This window comes from Crotalus tigris, unplaced genomic scaffold (assembly GCF_016545835.1).
Source record: "Crotalus tigris isolate CLP2741 ecotype Arizona unplaced genomic scaffold, ASM1654583v1 scf7180000018809.685583, whole genome shotgun sequence".
NCBI lineage: Eukaryota > Metazoa > Chordata > Lepidosauria > Squamata > Viperidae > Crotalus > Crotalus tigris.
In genome coordinates, this window is record NW_024097207.1 from 340,824 (window position 1) to 362,436 (window position 21,613).

The 21,613-nt window shown below is 35.0% G+C and overlaps 1 protein-coding gene across 5 annotated transcripts in view; it reads right to left on the bottom strand.

The window, feature by feature from the left end:
- Positions 1-21,613, bottom strand: part of DYNC2H1 (dynein cytoplasmic 2 heavy chain 1) — a 163,479-nt gene that overhangs the window by 130,852 nt on the left and 11,014 nt on the right. For 4 of the 5 annotated variants that reach the window (XM_039356269.1, XM_039356267.1, XM_039356270.1 and 1 more), the window contains 19 exons: positions 20,884-21,116; positions 19,623-19,757; positions 19,427-19,540; positions 18,477-18,588; positions 17,381-17,505; positions 16,225-16,400; positions 15,382-15,577; positions 14,492-14,587; positions 13,641-13,781; positions 13,453-13,551; positions 11,982-12,121; positions 11,649-11,877; positions 9,287-9,414; positions 5,950-6,065; positions 4,477-4,604; positions 4,044-4,193; positions 2,714-2,919; positions 1,402-1,557; positions 595-709 (listed from right to left, as the gene is read on the bottom strand). In XM_039356269.1, the coding sequence (XP_039212203.1) occupies positions 595-709; positions 1,402-1,557; positions 2,714-2,919; positions 4,044-4,193; positions 4,477-4,604; positions 5,950-6,065; positions 9,287-9,414; positions 11,649-11,877; positions 11,982-12,121; positions 13,453-13,551; positions 13,641-13,781; positions 14,492-14,587; positions 15,382-15,577; positions 16,225-16,400; positions 17,381-17,505; positions 18,477-18,588; positions 19,427-19,540; positions 19,623-19,757; positions 20,884-21,116 (2,795 nt within the window). The remainder of the gene's footprint in view (positions 1-594; positions 710-1,401; positions 1,558-2,713; positions 2,920-4,043; positions 4,194-4,476; positions 4,605-5,949; positions 6,066-9,286; positions 9,415-11,648; positions 11,878-11,981; positions 12,122-13,452; positions 13,552-13,640; positions 13,782-14,491; positions 14,588-15,381; positions 15,578-16,224; positions 16,401-17,380; positions 17,506-18,476; positions 18,589-19,426; positions 19,541-19,622; positions 19,758-20,883; positions 21,117-21,613) is intronic. The other variant, XM_039356271.1, reaches the window with a different exon arrangement.

Genomic DNA, 21,613 nt, shown 5'->3' on the forward strand with positions numbered 1-21,613 from the left:
AATGTGAAGTAGCAGGCAATGCAGGAGAAAGGATGGGGGGGGGGGCAGCTGGCTGCAGCCGATAGGTAGGTGGCCAAAAGAACAGAAATAAAAGGTAGATAGATGGGTGTGGAATTGAAGTGGAGGCAGTTCTTACTTTTTTCCAAGAATGGCTTGGATTCAGGTGGATCCTGGCCTAGCAACTGTTTGAGATTCATTCAACAACAGCATCTGGGATTGCTAGAACTGCTGTCACTATGCAGAGCAGTCACGAGATGTTTTGCCTGATTACTGTGTTACTTAGCAACAGAGTTGATGGTCCAATTAAGGGAGAACTACCTATATGAGAATACTGTAATAATATTAGACCATCTTACAGAGCAATTCCAACTATTAACAGAAATAAAGGAGAAATGCTTTGAACATTTTGAAAGGTTACATGCTAAAATTAATTGCTGTAATCAAATGCAAAACCCAGAAGGGTCTTCAAGAAATATATAACAATGAATGAAATACTGTACACTCTATAAAGATGCCTAGGTCTCAAAACCCTCAAAGCATTCTAAACAGTCTAGTATTTCCTATTGTCTTAATTCTCTCGCACTATCACTTTACCTTGTATTTATCCACCTCTTTTTGCAACTTCACAGTCATTATTGTGTGTTCTTCAATTTTTCTCAGTTTTTCATGCCAGTTCAACAAGAATTCTTCAAATAGGTAGGTCTTACTCCTGTATACAATATATATTAAAAGAAGTTCATTGTGGGCCAACCACTATTATAATTAAGAACTATGTATAGGTAGTCCTCAGATACGATGGCAATTGGGGCTGGGATTCTTATAGCTAAGATAATGTGGTTGTAAAGTGCAATGCCATGTAACTGCATTGCTTAGTGACAACAATCCCAACAGTCCCAGTTGCCATCATAACTCCAAGATGCAAGGGTTAAGTGGGAAGCGATGGGAGTCCACATTAAGGTGGCATGGGGTGATGGGGGGGGTTGCAGGGAGATGGGGGAGGCCCAGAGCAGGATGCATTCAAGTTGGGAAATGCTAGGTGAATGGGCTGATGTAGCCTTGTGCAGAGAGGCCAGGGTAAAGGATGGTGCAAGACCACAAGAACAAGGGGAGACTTACCAGAACGACAAGTGACTTTCCATGCCAGCTTCTCCTTTGACTTTGCTTGTGGGAAGCCAGCAAGGAAGGTCACAAGTGGCAATCATGTGACTGCAGGCTGCTGCAATGTTGAAAATGTGAACTTATTGCCAAGCATCAGAATCACAATTACATGACTGGTGGTGGTGCAATGGCCAAAACTTTGAAGTCTGGCTGTAAGTATCACTTGTTCAGCGGTGCTGCAACTTCAAACTCTCATTGAACAAATGGTCAGGAAGCAAAGATTACCCGTAATCTTAAATGTACCTAAATGTAATCCAATCTTCGTTGGCTTTTTCTTGAAAACCTTCATAAAATTGCTCATACAGTGACCAAACCTCAGCACAGCATTCAATGTCTCTGCGTACTTCATTGGCTAAAGAGAAATCAGGCTCTTCTAATTCAAAGTGACAACAGTCATTACTGAAGAAAAAGAGCACAGAAATGAGTTATTTGTAAAAAATAGAAAAGGCAGGATACAAAAAAATAAATGTTACATTGTATGCAAAATAAAATACATATAAATAGACAGTTATATACTGTAAATTGAATTCAATAAAATAAAAGATCAATCAGTAACATATTGGAATTAAGGGAACAGTGAGAATATATATCTTCTGTATAAGAAAATGTTTTTTTTTCTTCTATTTTCTTTCAATAGATACATCAATAGATACTTTAATACAGTTATTAGAGAACAATCATGGAATATGCAAGGAATAATAGAAAAAGCTGGAAACTTAAAAGAACATTTATAAAATAATGTAATATGGTATGCATTACCCAATTTTAAAATAATATTCCTAATACTGATTCTTCTAACTTTAAATCAGGGATGTCAAACTCGCAACGTCACGGGACGTGTCATGACGTATCGTGACTTTTTTTCCAGTGCCAGCAATGGGGTGGGCGCGGTTTCAGCATGACGCAACCGGCCTACAGGCTGGCAATTTGACACCCCTGCTCTAGATCAGAGGTAGGCAACCTTGGCTTTTTTATGACTCGTGGACTTCAACTCCCAGAATTCCTGAGCCAGCACAGTTAAACAAACATTTGTAAGTCAATGACTACCTATATTTGATTTAACTGATTTTAAAAATCTAAGTTAGATGAAACCTTCTTAGTACTTGATGGGAGCCAATCAGGAAGTATCAAACCTCCTGGAAAAAGGCCATGGCAAGCCATTACTAAATTATGACTAAAATGACATGTGTGATGAAAACCCCAAAAGTCAAACTTAACTTGAACATTTTATCCTTAATAATCTATTTATAATTTTATAATGTCAAGCTCTAGTAATGAGGGAAATATAATTGTGTATTAATTATATGTTGAATTTTTTTTACACCTATTATTTTTATGGTAGAAAATTATCTTCACTTGAAAATTAAACTATTTTTTTATCATGCCATGTGAGTTTTAGAAAATCAGATGGGAAATTGAAAGCTGATAAAACTTTAATTTTGTTATTTTATTTTTATTTTATTTTATCCTAAAAGTTGTTGCTTTGCTTTCAAAAATTGTATTTACAAAACTATTCCTAATATGCTGATATTTGTTCATACAAAAATAGACATACACAAGTTTTTGCTTTATATCCTCGAGTTCATCAAACTCAATTTTTTTTTCCTTTATGATCTCAGCACTTCTCTGTAGCACGTCATGATGTCCTGTTTCAATGACATCATCACTAGGTTTCAACTGGTCCCATCGAGCTTTAAATTTTTCCAGTTCCTGAAGGTAGGTATTAACACGAGTTTTCACATTGCCTTTCATCACTTCGATCTGAAGTCCAAAGAGTAAGTAAAACAGGAACAAAAGGTTTATTATTAGTTTATTCTATAAACAGCTATATATTAACAGGATTACTATAAAAATAACTATTAACATTGTTCTAAGGGTAGTTTATCAATTTATCATACTATTAATTTGTACTCTTAAATACAATTTCAAATTAGCAGTGTTGTGTTTGATATTTTTCTTAAAAAGAATGAAAGGAATCTTGAAACTGAAGATACAATCCAGATCTTGCCTTACCACCTTATAGGGGAAGACTTACAGATTCAAGCATATCAGAGATTCTGGAAAACAGTATGAATAACAACCATGTATTGTCTTTGGAAATAATCAAAAAATATATATGGAACTGCATGCTGGAATCTAATTTCAAAAATTTAGAACAATCCCCTAGAATACTGGGCATTTTATGTCAACTTTTGAAGACTTAAAATAGCTATTCTTCACTCAAACCTGTTATATGTGTGTGTGTGTGTGTATATATATACATACATACATACATACATACATACATACATACACAGAAAGTTTTTCGACAGACAGGTCTGATTGATTGCACCTTGGCATTTTGACTGTTATAAGAGCCGAGGTGGCGCAGCAGTTAGAGTGAAGTACTGCAGGCCACTTTAGCTGACTGTGTTCAGCAGGTCAGCGGTTCAAATCTCACCGGCTCAAGGTTGACTCAGCCTTCCATCCTTCCGGGGTAGGTAAAATGAGGATCCAGATTGTTGGGGGCAATGTAAATATATATATACATTGCTTACTGGTGTACACCGCTTAGAGAGTGCTTGCACTTAAAGCGGTACATAAGTCTCATAAATAAATAAATACTGCGGTTCTACTTTTTATAATCACTTTTGCCTTGCAGCCCCACAACTAGGGGCGTTAAGCAGGCTCAAGTCGCTACTGCGATACATTACAAATTCAGATTTCTTTTTGCTGACAAGAGTTAAAGAATTTAAGTGGGAGACTAGTATAGCTATTTCAGGCTCATTAGCCCTCATCAGCTAGCCACACCCTTTATGGGATTCGAACCATATATTATTACATATTATATATGTATACATATGGAATGGATTTATATATATAAATATATAATGACTCTTAGTTACCTGTTCTTTAATCATTAGCTGATGACTCTCCATCATTAACTCAAATTTATCCCATGTAGCTCTCAAGCTGCCAATTGCTTCAATGCCCCCACCAGCCACAGTTCGGAGAAGCTTGTTTTTACTTTCTGCTTCTTGGAAAAGGAGAAAGACCTGAGCAGAGAGATTTGATATTCGCATAAAGCTCAAATCCATAAATACATTAATAAATATTTTAACATCATCTTTTATGATTATGCAATGTTTGGAGTACACAGCATGTAGGCGAATGAATGCTTCTTTTCTTGAGATTGTGCAATATTGCAATAATGAAATAGTGTAAGGCAATAATGAAAGTCAAGAAAGTCTATTAAGAAATAATTAACAATTTTAGATAATATTCATATTCTAGAAATATTCAGATATCAAAGTTCTTGATAGTAGAGAAAAATATTACCTCTTCTTTTTTGTCTTTTAAGTTTTTGTATTTTAAACTATCGTCTGTTATTTCTTCCACTGACTGGGGCCTTATTACTAAGGCATTCATAGCATCATTGAGAAATGAAGAAATATCATGCTGATGACCTATATAAACATCAGAAAACACAACTGAGTCAATCATCATCATCAATAGGTGGACAAAAATGGCAAATCCACTCTTAAAAAACTGGTTGATGTGCTACCAACCATAATATCCCTATGGACTAATTTATAACAATCCCTCCATCAAATATTTAGGATTACTGCTCCCATTCTCTCCCGCATTCTCTCACGTACCAAAATTATAGGTGAGTTATTCTGGTTAGTGTGTTTGTTCTTTGTCTTCTCACTGACTGTATAATTGAATGATACTAGACCTCTAGCACATATTATATTGACTGTTTCCAGTTGTCATTTTTTATTAATTATATTGCATTGCTCTTCTTTATTTTATTTAAAATTATTATTTTAATTCTGATTCCCCATATAAATTGCTAAATAAGTAGACAAACAAATAAAGCTTCTTTGGGGAGAAAATCTTATATTTAGACATTTAAGACTGAACTGAAATGTACATGTCATAACATTGTATTATCAACCAATTGGGACAAAAAACAAGTGAAAGAGCAGAAAAGAATGTTGCTTGTCTTTAGCTCAACCCTTACTACAAAAGAAAGAGATTTGGCTTATAAGAGGATACACCAGACATTATAAGATTTGTGTAATTACTCTTAGATTGGGAGAGGAGGGATCCAAGCATTTTCCATCACCAAAAGCTTATTTATATTTATTTAGTTTCAGTTATATCTTGCACATTTCGGATTCAGACTAATCTAACCTAAAGACAGCAGTAGAATTAGAAATTATGCTAATCCATGAAGCTTGGTTTTCCTCCCATTCATTGTAAATGAAAATGACAAGGAAGAAAATCACTGAAAATAGCTGAATAAAATCAATCAAATTATCTTCCTCTATTTGTCAGAACAAGGTGAAAATTATTGGAAAAGATGGCACTTTTCTTGCTTCCCCAGGATTCCTTGCTTAACAAGTGTTCATTTAGGGTAACAACTACACAAAAAGACCAGCTTTCACTAAAATTAACAACAGTAAAAGCTAAGAGAATTTATTTGGTGAATTAAAATTTTGGAATATTTAGTCACATTGAAATTAATAGTAATTTTGGAGCTGCAAATTTAAGAATGGCTTTTTAGATAAAAAGCAAGATTATGATTAGAAGCTACTCCTGCTACAGTAACAAGTTTTGATATTTTTCTATTCCTTTCTATTTTATGTGATTTTTAAATCTATTGAATGTATTTATATGTTATAAATTCACAGCATTTCAAGTAATTAAAATAATGCTCTAGGCAAAATAATAAATGTTCTTTAAAGAAAAAGCCGGAATAAATTAACAGCTATCTCCTAAACAGTTTTTGTTCTGAGCATTTACCTTGTATAGATTTTCTCAAAGACATCACTAGAGCATCATACAACTTCTGGATAAGATCATCGATGACAGACTTCACAGGATTACAGTTCACTATGATGCAATCTACTTTCACAATGCTTCAAGGATTAGAACAAATTAATTAAATTTCATGTTGTTATATGACATTTAAAATAAACCTCAAATTCTAGTAAGTGTTATTCATCATCATCTCGCTTATTATTGTGCATAATGTTGTCCCTTGGTGACATGGGCAGCATATACATTTAATAAATAATACATTTGTGTCTGTGTGTGTGTGTGTGTTTCACTTTTGTATTCAAAATATTTAGAAGTCTGATTCATATTCTCTATTTCTATTCGTCTTCCAAGAAGATTTTTTTCAAATTGAGCCCTTTAATAAAATGCCTTATATATGTACTGATCATAACCATAATAAGTATACTGCCATTCATTGGCATGGTTCAGAAATAACACCAAATCTTAACTATTATAATTAGCAAATGTAAGTTTCCCCAAAAGAAGCCTCAGGCTAGTAGAAATTACCTTCCCTCATCTCCAGCACAACATATGAAAGCAACAACTGTTTTGCCATAGCTTGTATAAAAAATCCTTCATATTCAAATGCTGATTTGATAATTTGATTTTATAAGTAACCAATAACATATTCCCATTTTCAAATATGAGATGTAATAAGAGTTCCATCCTTTGGGGTCAGGAACACCACTAATTCTCCATACCTACTTTATCTTTTTTTTTTCTCCTGAGTAGCTGGCTGATTTACAAATGCAGCACTCAGAACTGCACTTTATTATTTTTTTAAAGCACCTATAAAGTCTCTGTGTAATCCAAAGATTTTCTGCAAAATAAGGGTAACTCAGAAGATTTTTAATTTGCTTATAGATCTGTCCACATTTTAGTAACTCTTATTTTCATGAGTCATTTTAGACTTCCACAGTTAATGAACATATCTATGTAATCTGCTACCAATTAACACAGCATAAAAATGCTCCGCCTAGCTGCTAGGTTTCAAATAAATATTTTTTAATGAATAAAGACTGAGGATATATACAAGATTCTTGGGAATATCACACCTGCCAGATGTTCCCTAAATTCTATATCTTCAAAAATACAATTATTGGAAAAGATGATCTTTCATAATCTTTTCCTTCACTCTCATTTGTAGAACTATTTTAAGATTTATATATTTATCGCAAATTCTTTCCAGAGTGTGTGCAGTGATTGACATGAAATTAACAACAGCCCCAGGTCATTTCAGCTTAACCAAAGGCACAAGCTTTTTCCGGATAAAAATAAGGAAGGAGTTTGTAAATACTGAACATTTTGAGAGAAAAGAAAAAAGGAAATTAATTTGGAAACAAAACCTTCAAAATTCCATTAAAAGTAATTATTATTACAGATAACCCTCAAGTTACAATCGTTCCCTTAACGAATGTTCAAAGTTATGCGATAAGCACCCTCTGTTTACAAAAAAGTCCCAAAATTACAAATGTTGCTGCACCACGGCAGTCATTCACCCTTAGGAATGACCATAGTGGCACTGCAAAATTCACCCTGGCTATTCCCTCCCTCCCCCCCTCCGGGTCCCCCTAGGCTCTAGGCCTGTGGATACTCATCTTGTGAAGATTGAGAGTTTCTTTGCTTTCTTGGCTGTTTCACTGCTTTGTTTGGTGCATTCGCAGAAAATGGAGGCCTAAAATAACGCAAAATCACGCAAGATCAGTGGTGCGAGATCTCACGCTACTGATCTCATGTGATCTCACAGTAGTTTAGACCTCTGTTCTCTGCAACAGAGAACGGAATGGAAGCAAGGGGAGAACAGACCTCCGAAGGCACACAAAAGCCTCCCTCCGCCTCCATTCTGGATCTCAGAGGCCCAGAACACAGGCCAGGGAGGCGGCCACTTGCTTCCGGATGTCCATTCTGGACCTGGAGGCCTCCCTCTGCTCTTGCCAGAAGCAGAGAAAGAAACAGAGAGGCTGGAGAGGGGACAGATCTTCACAAGGTAAGTGACCTGGTGCAGCAGGATGTGGGGGAGTAATTGTGGGCTCCCAGGGGAGGGAGCATGAGGTATTTCAGTGGGTCAGGGTAGGCCTTGGGTGGTTTGGAGATGGCCTGTTCCATAACTAGGCCCCCCCCCATGGCCTTCCCCACCCTGAGATACCTTATGTTCACTTAACGAGCCGCACATTCGCCTATGCATTAAATTAGCAAATGCATGGGCGAAAGCTGGGAGTAAATCGCGTTCAAGGTACAAGATCCTTTATATGAATCCTTGAGTTACGAATGGAATGGGCAGGCTCCATTACATTCGTCAATCGAGGACTATCTGTATTAGATTTCTATCCCACCTTTATATACATAACTACTCCTACCTAGAAGTAAATAGGGAGAAATAGAGTAATTGGATCAAAAGATAAGATATGGGGCTTCTAAATAAATAGAATGGACTCTACGGGGAAATTGAATTTGGGACCTTTACAAAGGAAAGAGAAATCACATTTGGATTACACATTGAGAAAAAAATATACAATGTGTCATGGTTGCAAAAACGTGTATCTCGGGGCAAGGAAAGCATACAGACTGCAGAGCAAGGAGTAGACTTGTCAGCTTAGTGCAGACACGTTTAATCTCAAGAGACCAATCCTGGAAGAAATAGCTAGGAAAAATAAAGGAAAGCAACCTAAGAAATAATGTACAGAGGTTGGGATCAGCAAGAGGGAAAGTTCAACAGAATTAAGCAGAATCAAGAGGGGACAGGAAACCGCTACACTTTTGCAGGGTAACTAAAGTTCTTGAATTGTCTGACTATGTTGGGCCTTAAAATGTACTCGGTTTTAAAAGAGCCAGTCTATCTACAACACATTTTCCAAGCAAGCCTCTTAAGAGAGGTAGAGGGCTCGATTCCCACTGAATTTATTAGCCAGTTATTTCTGCCTTTATGTATCTGTGTAAATCTAGTTATAAAGCTCCATGATTACTGTTATAATGCACATACCTAGTAAAACAAGCTGTTCTTAACTATGGTATCATCCTGAATTCAAGCAATCACATTAAGCTATCTTGTCTGTTTTTGACAGAATTATCTTGAGATTTATTGGATCAGGGAGGAAGGAAATAATCTTTAGAATCTGTGATAATGGGATAGTAGCAGTCTTGGTCAAAGCAATTTTGAAGGATATTAGAAGAAACCGATGGAACCCAATGGTTGAGATTTTCTCTTTACAACAGTTTTTCAAACTCAGGACTAAGTACTGTATTAAAAACAGAACAGTTATCCCAAAAGACTTATGTTTGTAAGTCTTCTATTATATGGTACCTTGGAAGACGTTCCACTTCTTTTCCTTTCACTTTTAGGGTTTTGAAATTTTTCTCCCAATCATGTTCTTTGGAAAGATGATTCTCCACCAAAGCTTCCATATCAACTTGTCCAATTATCACCCATTCCTACAACATGGAGGAAGGAATTCATATTTTTTATTTAAAAAGTATGTTACTTATCTCAGTATGTGCCTATATAAATCCTGAGCATTTAGATATCCAAACAGAAAAAGAAAACTACCTCAAATGCATTTTAGTAAGTTGATTCTTTCCTACTTTAATCCAATACTTTTGGTTTGAACATTTAGGCATGCAGCTGTTTACCACTGCTTATACCATTCCCTCCTTCAGATACCCTTCAATTCCTACTGGCAACTCCATTGCTACGTGACAGGGTCATAAGGTGTGACATCACATGACCACACAAACCTGCAACAAGACTGGTAGTCCCAGCTGCCACTGTTAGATGAATCCTGCATGATCACAGCCTCACTTAACTACACAATCACCTCCTCCTGCTAGCTTCCCCCATTAACTTTGCTTGTTAGAAGCAGAAGTGAAAACTGGGGATATTATGGCATTACGATTATGAATCAGCCATCAAGCACCCAACTCCCATTAACATGACTTTGAGGATGCTGCGGCGGCTGCAACTATAAGGACCCATCCTAAATACCCCTCATTGAGCACTGTTGTAACTTCAAATGGTTATTGAACAAGTCTATGTTAAACAAGAACTATCTGTAATTAGGAGGTAATGCTGGAATAGGAGAGTCTATGAAACACAGGAGGCTAATTCATGAAGCCATTTATCATAATATAAAAGGGATCTGCAGGTTTCAGAAAGTCTCTGTGTATTTTTTAAAAAATTCAAATATTACTTCATCCATCTGTTTTTTTCCCACATCATGTAGTACGTATCATAGCTTTGAGAAAGGCTACGAAATACCAAGGACAAGAGACCTCCCTTACAATTTATTCTTCCATGAATTAGTTAAGCAGTGCCCTGGTGGATCAGACCCATGGCCCATATAATCCAGTAATCTGTTTTCACGCTGGCCAACCAACTGCAGAAAGAAGATTAGCAGATGGCCTTCAGGGGCATTTAAGACTAATAGCCACGGATTCCTATAACTTCCAGGAATTAGTCCAATCCTTTAATGAAGCCAGCTGAGCTGATAGTCAGCATCATATCTCATGATAAATACAGTGTACATCCAATAAGACTCTTCGGGCTCTTTAGCAAGAATACCTTGTCTATAGTATTTGGTTCAACTCAGGGCACATGAAATCCTTTTGAAAACATGGAGGGTTCATTATGGATGTTATTCCTTCAAATATAGATAGGCACTGATGTAGCACAGAGAGAAATTAGACACTTTGTTCTTAGAGCCCATTTATATATATTTCATAGATGCTGTAATTACAGTATACACAGTACGGTAGCCTATTCTGGATACTGTCAAATCATTTTTGAAATTAATAACATTAAACAGGATGTCTGTAGTCTGCATGCATATATCTCTCTGGGATTTTCCCAGCTGTTTCTTTTGTAGCTGATCTTTCCTTGAATTCTATGTTTCCCATAGTTTGTTATTCTCCCTCAGCCGCAGTTCAGGCAAACCAGTCCAGAATATACGCTTGATAAAATTCCAATCCACATGCATCTATGTACAAAGTCACTATAAATATTTAGTAGAATTCTAACCAATAGCTGAAGACCTCCACCCTTGCACTATTTGACCAAAATATTGTTGGTACTGTATTGTTTTATAGATATACCTAAGTATACTCACAAAACAATATTATCAAATATTTCTTTAATATTTGAGTGCAGTCTATATCTCAAAAATGCCACAATTAGAACAAGAATTATTAGGGATATATGTTGGTTCCAAAAAACTACTTCTTAGCCTGTGAAAGCATGAATGCAGCACTTGGTTGATGAACTGTAGCAGTCACACAATCACAGAAATAGACATAATTCCTTTAATGAATTAACAACCCAGGTGCTGGGTTCACACTCCTATCATTCCAAAAACAGCTCTTCTAAATTCACTCTGAAGCATTGCACCAAGTATTCTGCAACTACAGGATGCATACATCTGATTACATGGTAAATATTACATTAGTGATATAGGCAATTTGAACTGTGCTATAAATATTCCAGATTAATGTCTGTCTTTGACATCTTATGTTGTGTATTTCACCAGGTTATGACATAGGAAATGACTGGCCTGTGCAGTATGGAAAGACTGCCAGTGCTTGATATAAACAAAGTGATTATAATAGTGAATACCGAAGAACTTCAAAATCATCCGTCCTAAAAAGTCTTTGAGCAAAAGCAAATATTTACAAACCTTAAATTGATCTAGAACTTCTGCCAGTCTGCGAAACAAATCTTCGGCTTTACTAAATGTGGTCAGAAATCCACTTGCATTTCTTTCAGTCATGACAGAAAAGATGCCCTCTTCATCTGTCTCACTTACTCCCTTAAACTGATTAGGGATAGAAATGAATCTCTTCATCTCTCTGTAATACCTTGCTCGTACTTCTTCAAAGGGGGGTTTGAATTGCAATCTTCCTTGTCTGAAAAATATTTTTAAAATGTTATTTTTATAACATTAACAACATTTAAAGTAAGAAAAATACATGCATTTTTCACTGTCTTACCAACATCAAGAACATCTTACTTGTAAGTTAAATCAATGTTTATTTCTGGCAGATTTTCATTGAGTGCTTCCAAGCCCATCTGATACTGATGCTCCAAAGCTTTGTACAGTTGGTGGTTCCAATGAAGTCGCCATGCTTTCATGTCATTTGAAAGGAAACCCTATAATTTGGTGATATTCAGGTTAAAATTTTGCAATTAATTACAGAAAAATGTATAGGGAGAATATATAGCAGGGGTTCCCAACCCCCAGTCTGTGAAACCAGGCCCCACAAAGTGAAGCCTCTTCTGTGGGATGCATGCAGCATGTGAAACCACACCCCCTCCAGTCCACGGAAAAACCTCTCTCTACAGAACTAGTTCCTGGTGCCCAAAAGGTTGGGGACCGCTGCTATATACAAACTTCTTTTAAGAAAACTGTATTTAGGCAACTCAGAAAACTGTATCTATGGAATATCTCAAAAAATGGCAAACAACAGATTAAACAAAAAATCAGATCAATAATTTTCAGCTAAATCAACTCAATGCAATTTCTTGGAGTAACAAAATAGATTTTCATGCCTTAAGTCAGGTATTTCAAACTGCTGGCTCACGGGCCAGATGCATCACGCTGAAATCATGCCCACCCCATTGCTGGCAATGGAGAAAAAGTCACGAGACGTCACGTGATGTCACGAGTTTGACATGCCTGCCTTAAGTAATAGTCAACAAAGCATTCCAGCGTGAATGTAGACTTTTCCCAATGTTGAAGTTCTTAGGGGTTATTGTAATGGTATACAGGAGTGACTGTGGAAGACAGGGGGAAGAGTTACAATCAGGACAATAGTCAGGTAAGAGGCTGCTTAGCTGGCAGCAGGAAGATCTCAGAAGGAACCTTCCCTAGTTTGGGGGACTATAAAAGAAATATAGTTTCAAGACTTGCAAGATTCCCTTACTATAACCTACAGTAAAGTAGAATCCGTTCATCACGATGTGTTTCTTGTCTGGACTAACTGGCAAGACTGACATGCTTCGTGAATACCATTCCTTCAAAACTTTTTTCTGGATCATTTGATTTAAATGTATATGTTATTATATAGTATGCAGCTACATTTATTCTACTACAGAACACTGCTAGATAGGAAAATACAGAAATGTATTATAAGTGATTAAAAGTTGTTTCCAAGAAAGCCTAAAAAGTTATAACATATGCTTCTATTTTATCCTTTACTTTGCCAACTATTCTGCCATGAAAAATTAGAAGACATATCAGTCACATCAGTGAATTATACAGTTACTTGACAAACTGATGATTCTGTAATAAGTATTTTGCCACAAGGGTTTTGTAAGATTAGCTATATGTATATATGTGTATCTATATCTAGAGAGAGAGAGAGAGAGAGAGAGAGAGAGAGAGAGGGATGGAGATGGAGATGGATACACACATAGATACACACACATATATACATCCCCATCCTATTTCACTTAATATTTAAATAGCAATAAATTTATGCCTGTGATTCAAGGCTGGAGAATCCTCCTCGAAGTTCTTGTAAACCATCTTTCCAACGCTGCTGTTGACGAAGCAGATCAATGTTCATCAGGCCAACAACCTATCAAGAAGAATTACACGCATGCAGCACTTTATTACTGAAATAAAAAGTAAAAAGATAAGGAAATAGGTTGAGGCGATCAAACATACCTTTTCTACAAAACTCATATGCCATTTTCTTAACTTTCTATTTTCTGTGGCAAGCTGTTCTGCTGCACTTTGGAGTTTCTTGATATACATGTCTAGTTCTTTAGGATTGTCCCATGTTATTTGTCCTTCTGCTTTTGAGTGCTGCCAAAGAAATACTTTAGGTAAATAAACAATTGGATTCTAATAACATTCATAAAATGAATATGTTCTCTCTGAGCATCTTTACAGAACTTGAAATGAAGGAAAAGACAAGTAAAGGGAAAAGACCAGATAAAGTATATATTCAATTGCAAATGAATATAATTTTCTTTTTTCTTTTTTTTTTTGACAGTTTACAAGGTATTTATTCTACTATGGTAGTTTACAACATATACTAATTGTATACAGGTCAATCTGATTCAATACTGTTATATCCCTCAGGGAAATAAGCGTTATAGCAATAAATATTCGAAAAAACCCTAGCGCTGTTCCTGTATAGCTGCACCAGAATCAACTTAAGTGGTGCTTGATTCCAAAACAATAAACAAATGAGATTAAATGACAGGAGTTCAGCATTTTCATCTTATTTTAGTCCTGATTCTGGAGCAAAATAGAAATCATCCACAGACAAGCATTTTGGAGAAAAACAGGTATGTATACTTCTATCGTATCTCTTAAGCATGATTATTGCAAACACTGCTTCCCAACAATTTGTAATCTCTGGCCTTCCCCCAAAATTCATTCAAAACATCAGCTCTCAAGAATCCAGAATCAAATCCCATGCTCAATCAGGAAATACATACAAGTAGAAAAACTTCAAGCTTTTAAAAGACAGAACAGCAATAAAGTGAAAGTAATAAACATGCAATTACTTTAATTATCTGTTCAAATGCTAATGCCGACTGCAACATCATTGGCTTCTGACTGGGAATCATTTGCTGATCAATACTGTTATAAAAGTGTGCCACCTATTAAAAAAATATATATCCACATCATTTAAATTCATATTTAAATTCATATTTAAAATAATTCATTTTTTAAATTATTTTTATTCATTTTTTAGCTTTCCATTAATGTACAGTTTTAACTTTCAACTGTAGAAGACTCTACTTAATCCTACTGGTTTTCAATTCCAATCACTTTTTGGACTAAACAGTTCAAAGGTGTTTTTGTCCTCTATATAGCCATATTAACAATCCCGTCTGTTGGTTGCTTTACACTAAATGGGGGGGGGGGAAATCATACTGTGAAAGTAATGATATACAGACATAGTGGAGGGGTTGTTTTTTTTTTTTTTTTGCCATATATGAAAACATTCTAAACTGTGAATTAAAACTTTGACAAATGAAAAGCAATTTAAACAAATGCTTAACAATTGCCTGGTGTTTTACATTTCTTCTAATGCCTTGTTGAATGAATAAACTGGCAAAGATACAATAAAGCTCAATGTTTAGTGCAAATTTTACTACGAATTCAACCGTACCCTTTCAATTTAATATCAAAATCAGTTAGAATTCTACATGAATTTTACATTTTTGGAAATCAGGTAGAATTCATTCTTTAGCAGTGCTCACATATGTAATGAATTACAGCAGTAGTAGTTCAGTAAATAAACTACCATTTATTTATCTATCTACCTATTTCTCTTTCTATTATATATATTATGTCTGTTACACAGGCTCCCATCTCATGCAGTGACTACCTTGAAATTATATCTAAGAATCAATTCATGAATTTCATAACATTTAGTAAGTTATCATACCTGTTTAAGAATCACTGCTTGTTTGCAAAATTTTTCAGCAGTGCTTGAAGCCTGTTGTATTTTGGCAGGAATGAGAAACCCAAGTGCAGAGAGCTGACGTACTTCTCTAAGGAGAGTTACCAAGCGATCTGAATAATGTATTTTTAAGGCTCCATCAGAATGATTAAGTTCCATGACAGGACTATTGGCCTGTATACTAAAATAAAATTGTAGTATTAGTCATATTAGAAAATATTATGGGCGAGTATATTATTACCTACAGTCTTCTATATTCTAGAGACTAGCTATTAATTTGCAAAAGTAGATTTTAAACAGGGTTATGCGAAAGATCAGAAATTGTAAACTGCCTTGACTCTATGGAATAGAAAGTATAAATAATATAAATAATATGATATGAGATGAGATGAGATGATATAATATAATATAATATAATATAATACAATACAATACAATATAATATAATAAATATAATAATATAATATAATAATAAAATATAATAAATATAATATAATATATATAATATAATACAATACAATACAATATAATATAATATTTCTCTTTTGGACTGCAGCAGTCTGATTGCTTTATGTGTGATCCAGCAGTTTTGCAGAAGTTAATCTTCAGAATCAGAAGCAGTTTGTGGTGATTTGGCCCATTTCACACTTCATCTTCATGTTCAGAACTTCAAATCTTTCCAGTCCAAGAACTGGCTTATGGAAACCTGCTAGACCATCCCCTGAATGTGCTGAAGTTTTCTTCAAATCAGTTCACTCCTGGACTTATAGATTTTATGTGCAGCTAATTTTAAGATTGTTCTTACAAAGTCAAATATTTTATACTTACCAAAGACCAGACTTTGGATTTGAGAGACCCGTTTGAATGTCCCTGGACCAATCATCAAATTGTTCTTGTTCGTACATTTTTAACTGTTCTAGAAGGTCATCTGCAATTTGCCGGAAATTCTGAAATCCAGATAGGTCTGAAAGAAGAGCTTCTGCAATCTTAATGGCATCATCCACCTTAGATATTGAAATAATTGAAAAGCTTAATTGTACTTGGTATGCTTTATGCTACTAAAATATTCAAAGCTAATACCTAAAATATACAAGATGTTTAAAATCTCAGCATTTTACACTGTGGAGATTATACAACTACAGGACGGGTTGCTTAACAAACTTCAAACAATTAAGTTACAGTAGCAACTAAATATTATTGAATAATTGTAATCAATAGGAACCCAGTTGTCGTCCATGCATAGCACACAGACCAGGCTTTAGATATCAAATACAAAATTTTGTCTAATGTTAACCCATTCAGTTCTCCTGCACTCTATAACCATTGGGTGCAGAGTGGTCCACAGAAATCTATGATAATCTCTATAATACAGTACTATACCTATATACTATTTTCAAAGGGCAAAATGTAATTTGGAAGGTATTTATTACAGTAATTATTGTAAACACTTTAAACCAAAGTTGCACAGTAACTATGAAGGCAATATGTAAGCTCATTCCTCCAAGCACACATTAAGCCTATTAAGATTCATTTGATAGAAACTGAAGGTTTCCTGCTTCTAATTAGCATCATTTTATCAGCAATTCTCTAGGAAATTAGCAGGCAACTAGTTCCAGCAGAAACAGAAACAAGACAGAATACAGGGCTTCAAGAAGATCCCATAAAACAATATTACCAATAAGGCACAGACACCTTAAAATACCATTGAACAGCCTCACTTGGTCACAGATACATCAGAAGAACACATATAGAAGTAGCTGATGACGATGAAATGGTTTCCACTGAATCAGAACCAGTCTTTACATTTCACTCCATAACTTTTATAGGGTTTATTTAAAGATCATATTGGGGATCAGATATATAATCAGCTTTAAGACAATCCTTGGAAGTAATTTGAAAAGTTATCCCTATTTAAATCTAAAATACATCACATTATTTCTTATATTTTAACATATAACATCAAATTATAGGTTTAAATAGATACCTTCAATTCTAGCTGGCGCACCCAGACAATATTATTCACAACCTCGGAGAGGTTTTTGCCCGCAAGTGGCCCTGATGCATCGCCTGGAGTGCCATGGCAACGTGTCTCAAAATCTGTCTGATAATCTGTGTAACAGCATTAAGGAAAATATTAATGAGTTCTGCAAATAGCACTAAATACTGAAATTTGTTTCCTAATATATAGCCTAAGTCCTACAGTAGAAGTACTAGTATTACAATTCTTTATTGGGTAGGACACTTTGTTTTAAAAAACTGAATTTTTACTAAGAATTTAGACCACTCTGTAATCAGACTCATCCCTACAAACTGAGTGTAATGAATGACCAAACTAAACATATGACAAGTCATAATACTTTTTATAGTAAATTACATACAAGATATATAGATAATCCTCAACTTACAATAGTTCATTTAGAGACCGTTCAAAGTTACAATGGTACTGAAAAAAGGGACTTTTGACCTTTTTCACAGTTACTGTTGCAGCATCCCATGATCATGTGGTCAAAATTCAGATGCGTGGTAACAAATTCATATTTATTACCGTTGCTGTGTCCCAGGGATCATCTTTTGCGACTTTCTGACAAGCAAAATCAATGGGGAAACCAGATTCAACCAAATTCACTTAACAACTAGGTTACTAACTTATCAACTACAGCATGGGTGTCAAACTCGCCATGTCATGACGTATCGCGACTTTTTTTGCATTGCCGGAGTTGAGGTGGGTGTGGCCTCCGTATGATGCAACTGGCCCGCAGCCGGCAGTTTGACACCCCTGAACTACAGTGATTCACTTAACAACTGTGGCAAGAAAGGTCATAAAATGGAGTAAACTTCACTTAACAAATATCTCAACAATATAAATTTTGGGCTCAATTGTGGTCATAAGTTGAGGACTAGCTATATACAATAATTATCAAATAATTACATATTTTCAAAAAAAACCAAGATATTATGAAAGCACTCATATTTTTCATGTGTGTGTGTGTGTGTGTGTGTGTGTGTATAGAATGATGGATGGATGGATGGATGGATGGATGGATAGATAGCTAGTTAGATTGATAGATTGATTTGCATACCTTTAACTGCACCTTGAAGTTTTGCCAGCAAAGTTTCTCTTTCTAAAAGCAATTCTTTGCTAATGCTTGGACGTCGTACTAATTCCTTGTATTTCTGAAAAGCCTGAAGAAGCTAAAAATATAAAACATACACAAATACATAAAATGTAAAAGATTACTGTGGACTATGTTTGTAATATTAATCTACAGTTAATGCTTAATGACTTTAATTGGGACCACAATTTCCATCACTAAGTGATCATTGTTCAAAAGACCACACAACTGTGCTGCTTAATGACAGCAGTTCCCAACAACAAAACTGATACAAAATAAGTAATAATTACAATCAGGGATTGAAATAATGAAAATTAAAGCATAGTAATAAAGTTTACACATGTGCTTATGTCTTATATTTTTGTTGATATTGCTCCCACATTTTACAAGAATTTATTTTGTTCCAAAAACAGAGCAAAACATGAAGCTGTGTAGACAGGCCTGAAAATAATACCAGAATGACCGCACATTATTCAAAGTTTTCTATATTTTCTATATTTCTATCATTTATTACATTAAAAAAGAACTACTCTGACCAGATGCATTAAAAATTGTGATCATTTCTGAAATTCTTTCATGCCTCACAATAGTCTGGGCTGCATCAAGAGTGCTAGATTATTTTCCTTCCTTCCTTTCTTCCTTCCTCCCTCCCTCACTGACTCCTTCCAATGTCATACATTACCCACATGTCAAAAAAAAAAAAAGAAAAGAAAAAAGTACTGAACAAAGACTCCCAGTTTTGAATGAGGCACAATGAAGAAGCATAAGGTATGTGGGTTAATCATTTTAAGACATAGTTCAACCTCTCTCTTGCAGGAAAATGAAACTCAAAACTATTTAATATACAAGTTAGATGTACATCATCTTTTTAATAAGCAAGTTCTCGACATCAGATCAAGTAATTTTTTAAAAAATACCTGTTGTGGACTATCCTGGATTTCTGAAATAAAGCTTTTCAACTTGCTTGCTATTTTCTGTTCTGCTGGAGCAATAATTCTTTCATACTGACGTACCGCTGCTTTCCATAAAGGCTAGAAGAGGAGAACAGACTATTTTTTATTGTGGTGGATTGAGATAAATGTCATCTAACTTAAGTTTAATAAAATATTTTACCTCAGTGTAGGGATTGTAGTGCACAGGATTCAATCCAGCAAAAGGTTCAAACACTTGGGCAAGATGCAATGCTTGCTGCTCACCAGTTGGCAAAAAATATGTAAGTTTCTCATGAAGTGATCGAATACTTAGTACCTAAAATGAAAGGAACATAATAACTTGACCCATAGATTTTCAGTTAACCATAACAAAAGCTAGAAATCCTCTAAATAGCAAACTGTATTAAAATTATATCTAAGTGCTTTTGACAAATAAAGGATAGAATATAGTATAAATTATGAGTGCGATGTTAAATTTCTATATTATATGATACCATCATACAATATTACTCCATTGAAAATAACCACATATATTAATATAATATTGAGGATGGCAGGAGCACTGGAGTTTAATGTATTTGAACTTCCTGTTATGATATTGTAAAAGCAGGTCTTCCAAATTCATATTACATTAATAATTATATTTCTATTAACTCCAGTAAGATTTCTGCTAAATAGGTTCCTGGACATAATGTAGATGCTGTCATTCTCATTGTCAGAAGACTTTGCCTTAGATTACCTTGGATTATTTTTTCAGAGATACTATATAGTGATAGCAGATTTCTGATTTGCAAAGGAGGAGATATTTTACTCTAGACATTTCCTAAAAGTTTGACACTATCCAAAATTATTTTATTCATCTGCAAATACATGAAGTTGCCTTATACTGTGTTAAACTATTTACGCATTTCATCTAATATTGTTCTTTTATCCATAGCTTCAGAATTCATTCTATCAGAAATGGGCAACCTTTTTTTTCTAAGTAACATGATGGTAGGACTGAAATAGACACTGTTTCTTTTTCTCTGATATTTATTTTTCTTTCCTCTTCACTCTGACAAGCATATATATCCTTTTTTTATAATCTCAAGCTGCACAATGGGAAATAAAATCACCATACCCAAAATTTGGGGACAAACAGCAATTTTGGGAATTTATAAGCTGGGAAAGGAAGTTTAAGAGAGTGTCAACATCATGTCCTCAGTTTGTTTTGAAAACATACAAGAAAATCAATCAAAGAGTCATATCATTTCATCTACTTTTCTTTTAGCTATTATCAAGATAGTCTTTAGCTGAAGGTGCAAGAATCTAAATTTTATAGCTTGGTATCTAAAAAACAAGTACTACATCCCCTTCCATTACAAAACATCATATTCAAAAGCCTTCAGATAATACTCTTCTCCACACCTCACATCCCTAAAAGAGTAAAACAAAACAGATACCTCTTCAAGGCGTTTGCCAAGTTTTCCTAGTGTTTCAGGAATATATTTCTCTCCTCGCCATATATGTGGGGTATAACGCTGCCACAACTGCCCTGTAAGATGATCACAAGCTGCAACCCACTGTTCACAAATAATAATGCCAGCCTTCAGATTTTCTTTTACAGTGTGAAACGAATCCTCCCATAGGTTTAAAGTACCTAACTTCTTCTGAACAAATCTTCCAAGAGAGCCAGCTAAAAATCATACAAACAAATAAAGAAAATTAATTGTATTTCCAATTATTTATTTTTTGGGGCAAACAAATTTTTCATGATTTCATTTGCATCAAAATATGCCTCTTAACATATCCATTTTATAGACGTAATAACTACACCCAAATCGCAAGGCATTTGTGTGCATAATGCAATTATTGGCACCTATGTCTATGGAGATTCTGTCATCCAGGTCATATTATCCCAAAGGTGCTTTTTCACGAGGTAACTGGACTTTCTTGTTTTTCTTTGAAGATATTTGGCTTTTCATCCAAGAACTTCTTCAGCTCTGACTGAATGGCGGGCATGGATTTATACTCCTTGCAGACAGCTGGTCATTTGCATTCCTTTGGAGAGTCGTTGAGGCCACCTGGCTGTTTATCTGTGTCATCAGGATCACCTGAATAGTGCAAATGGGTGTGGAGCCTTCTTGGAACTACTGAAAGAACTGGATTATAGACTTGAGATAGATGGTGTTG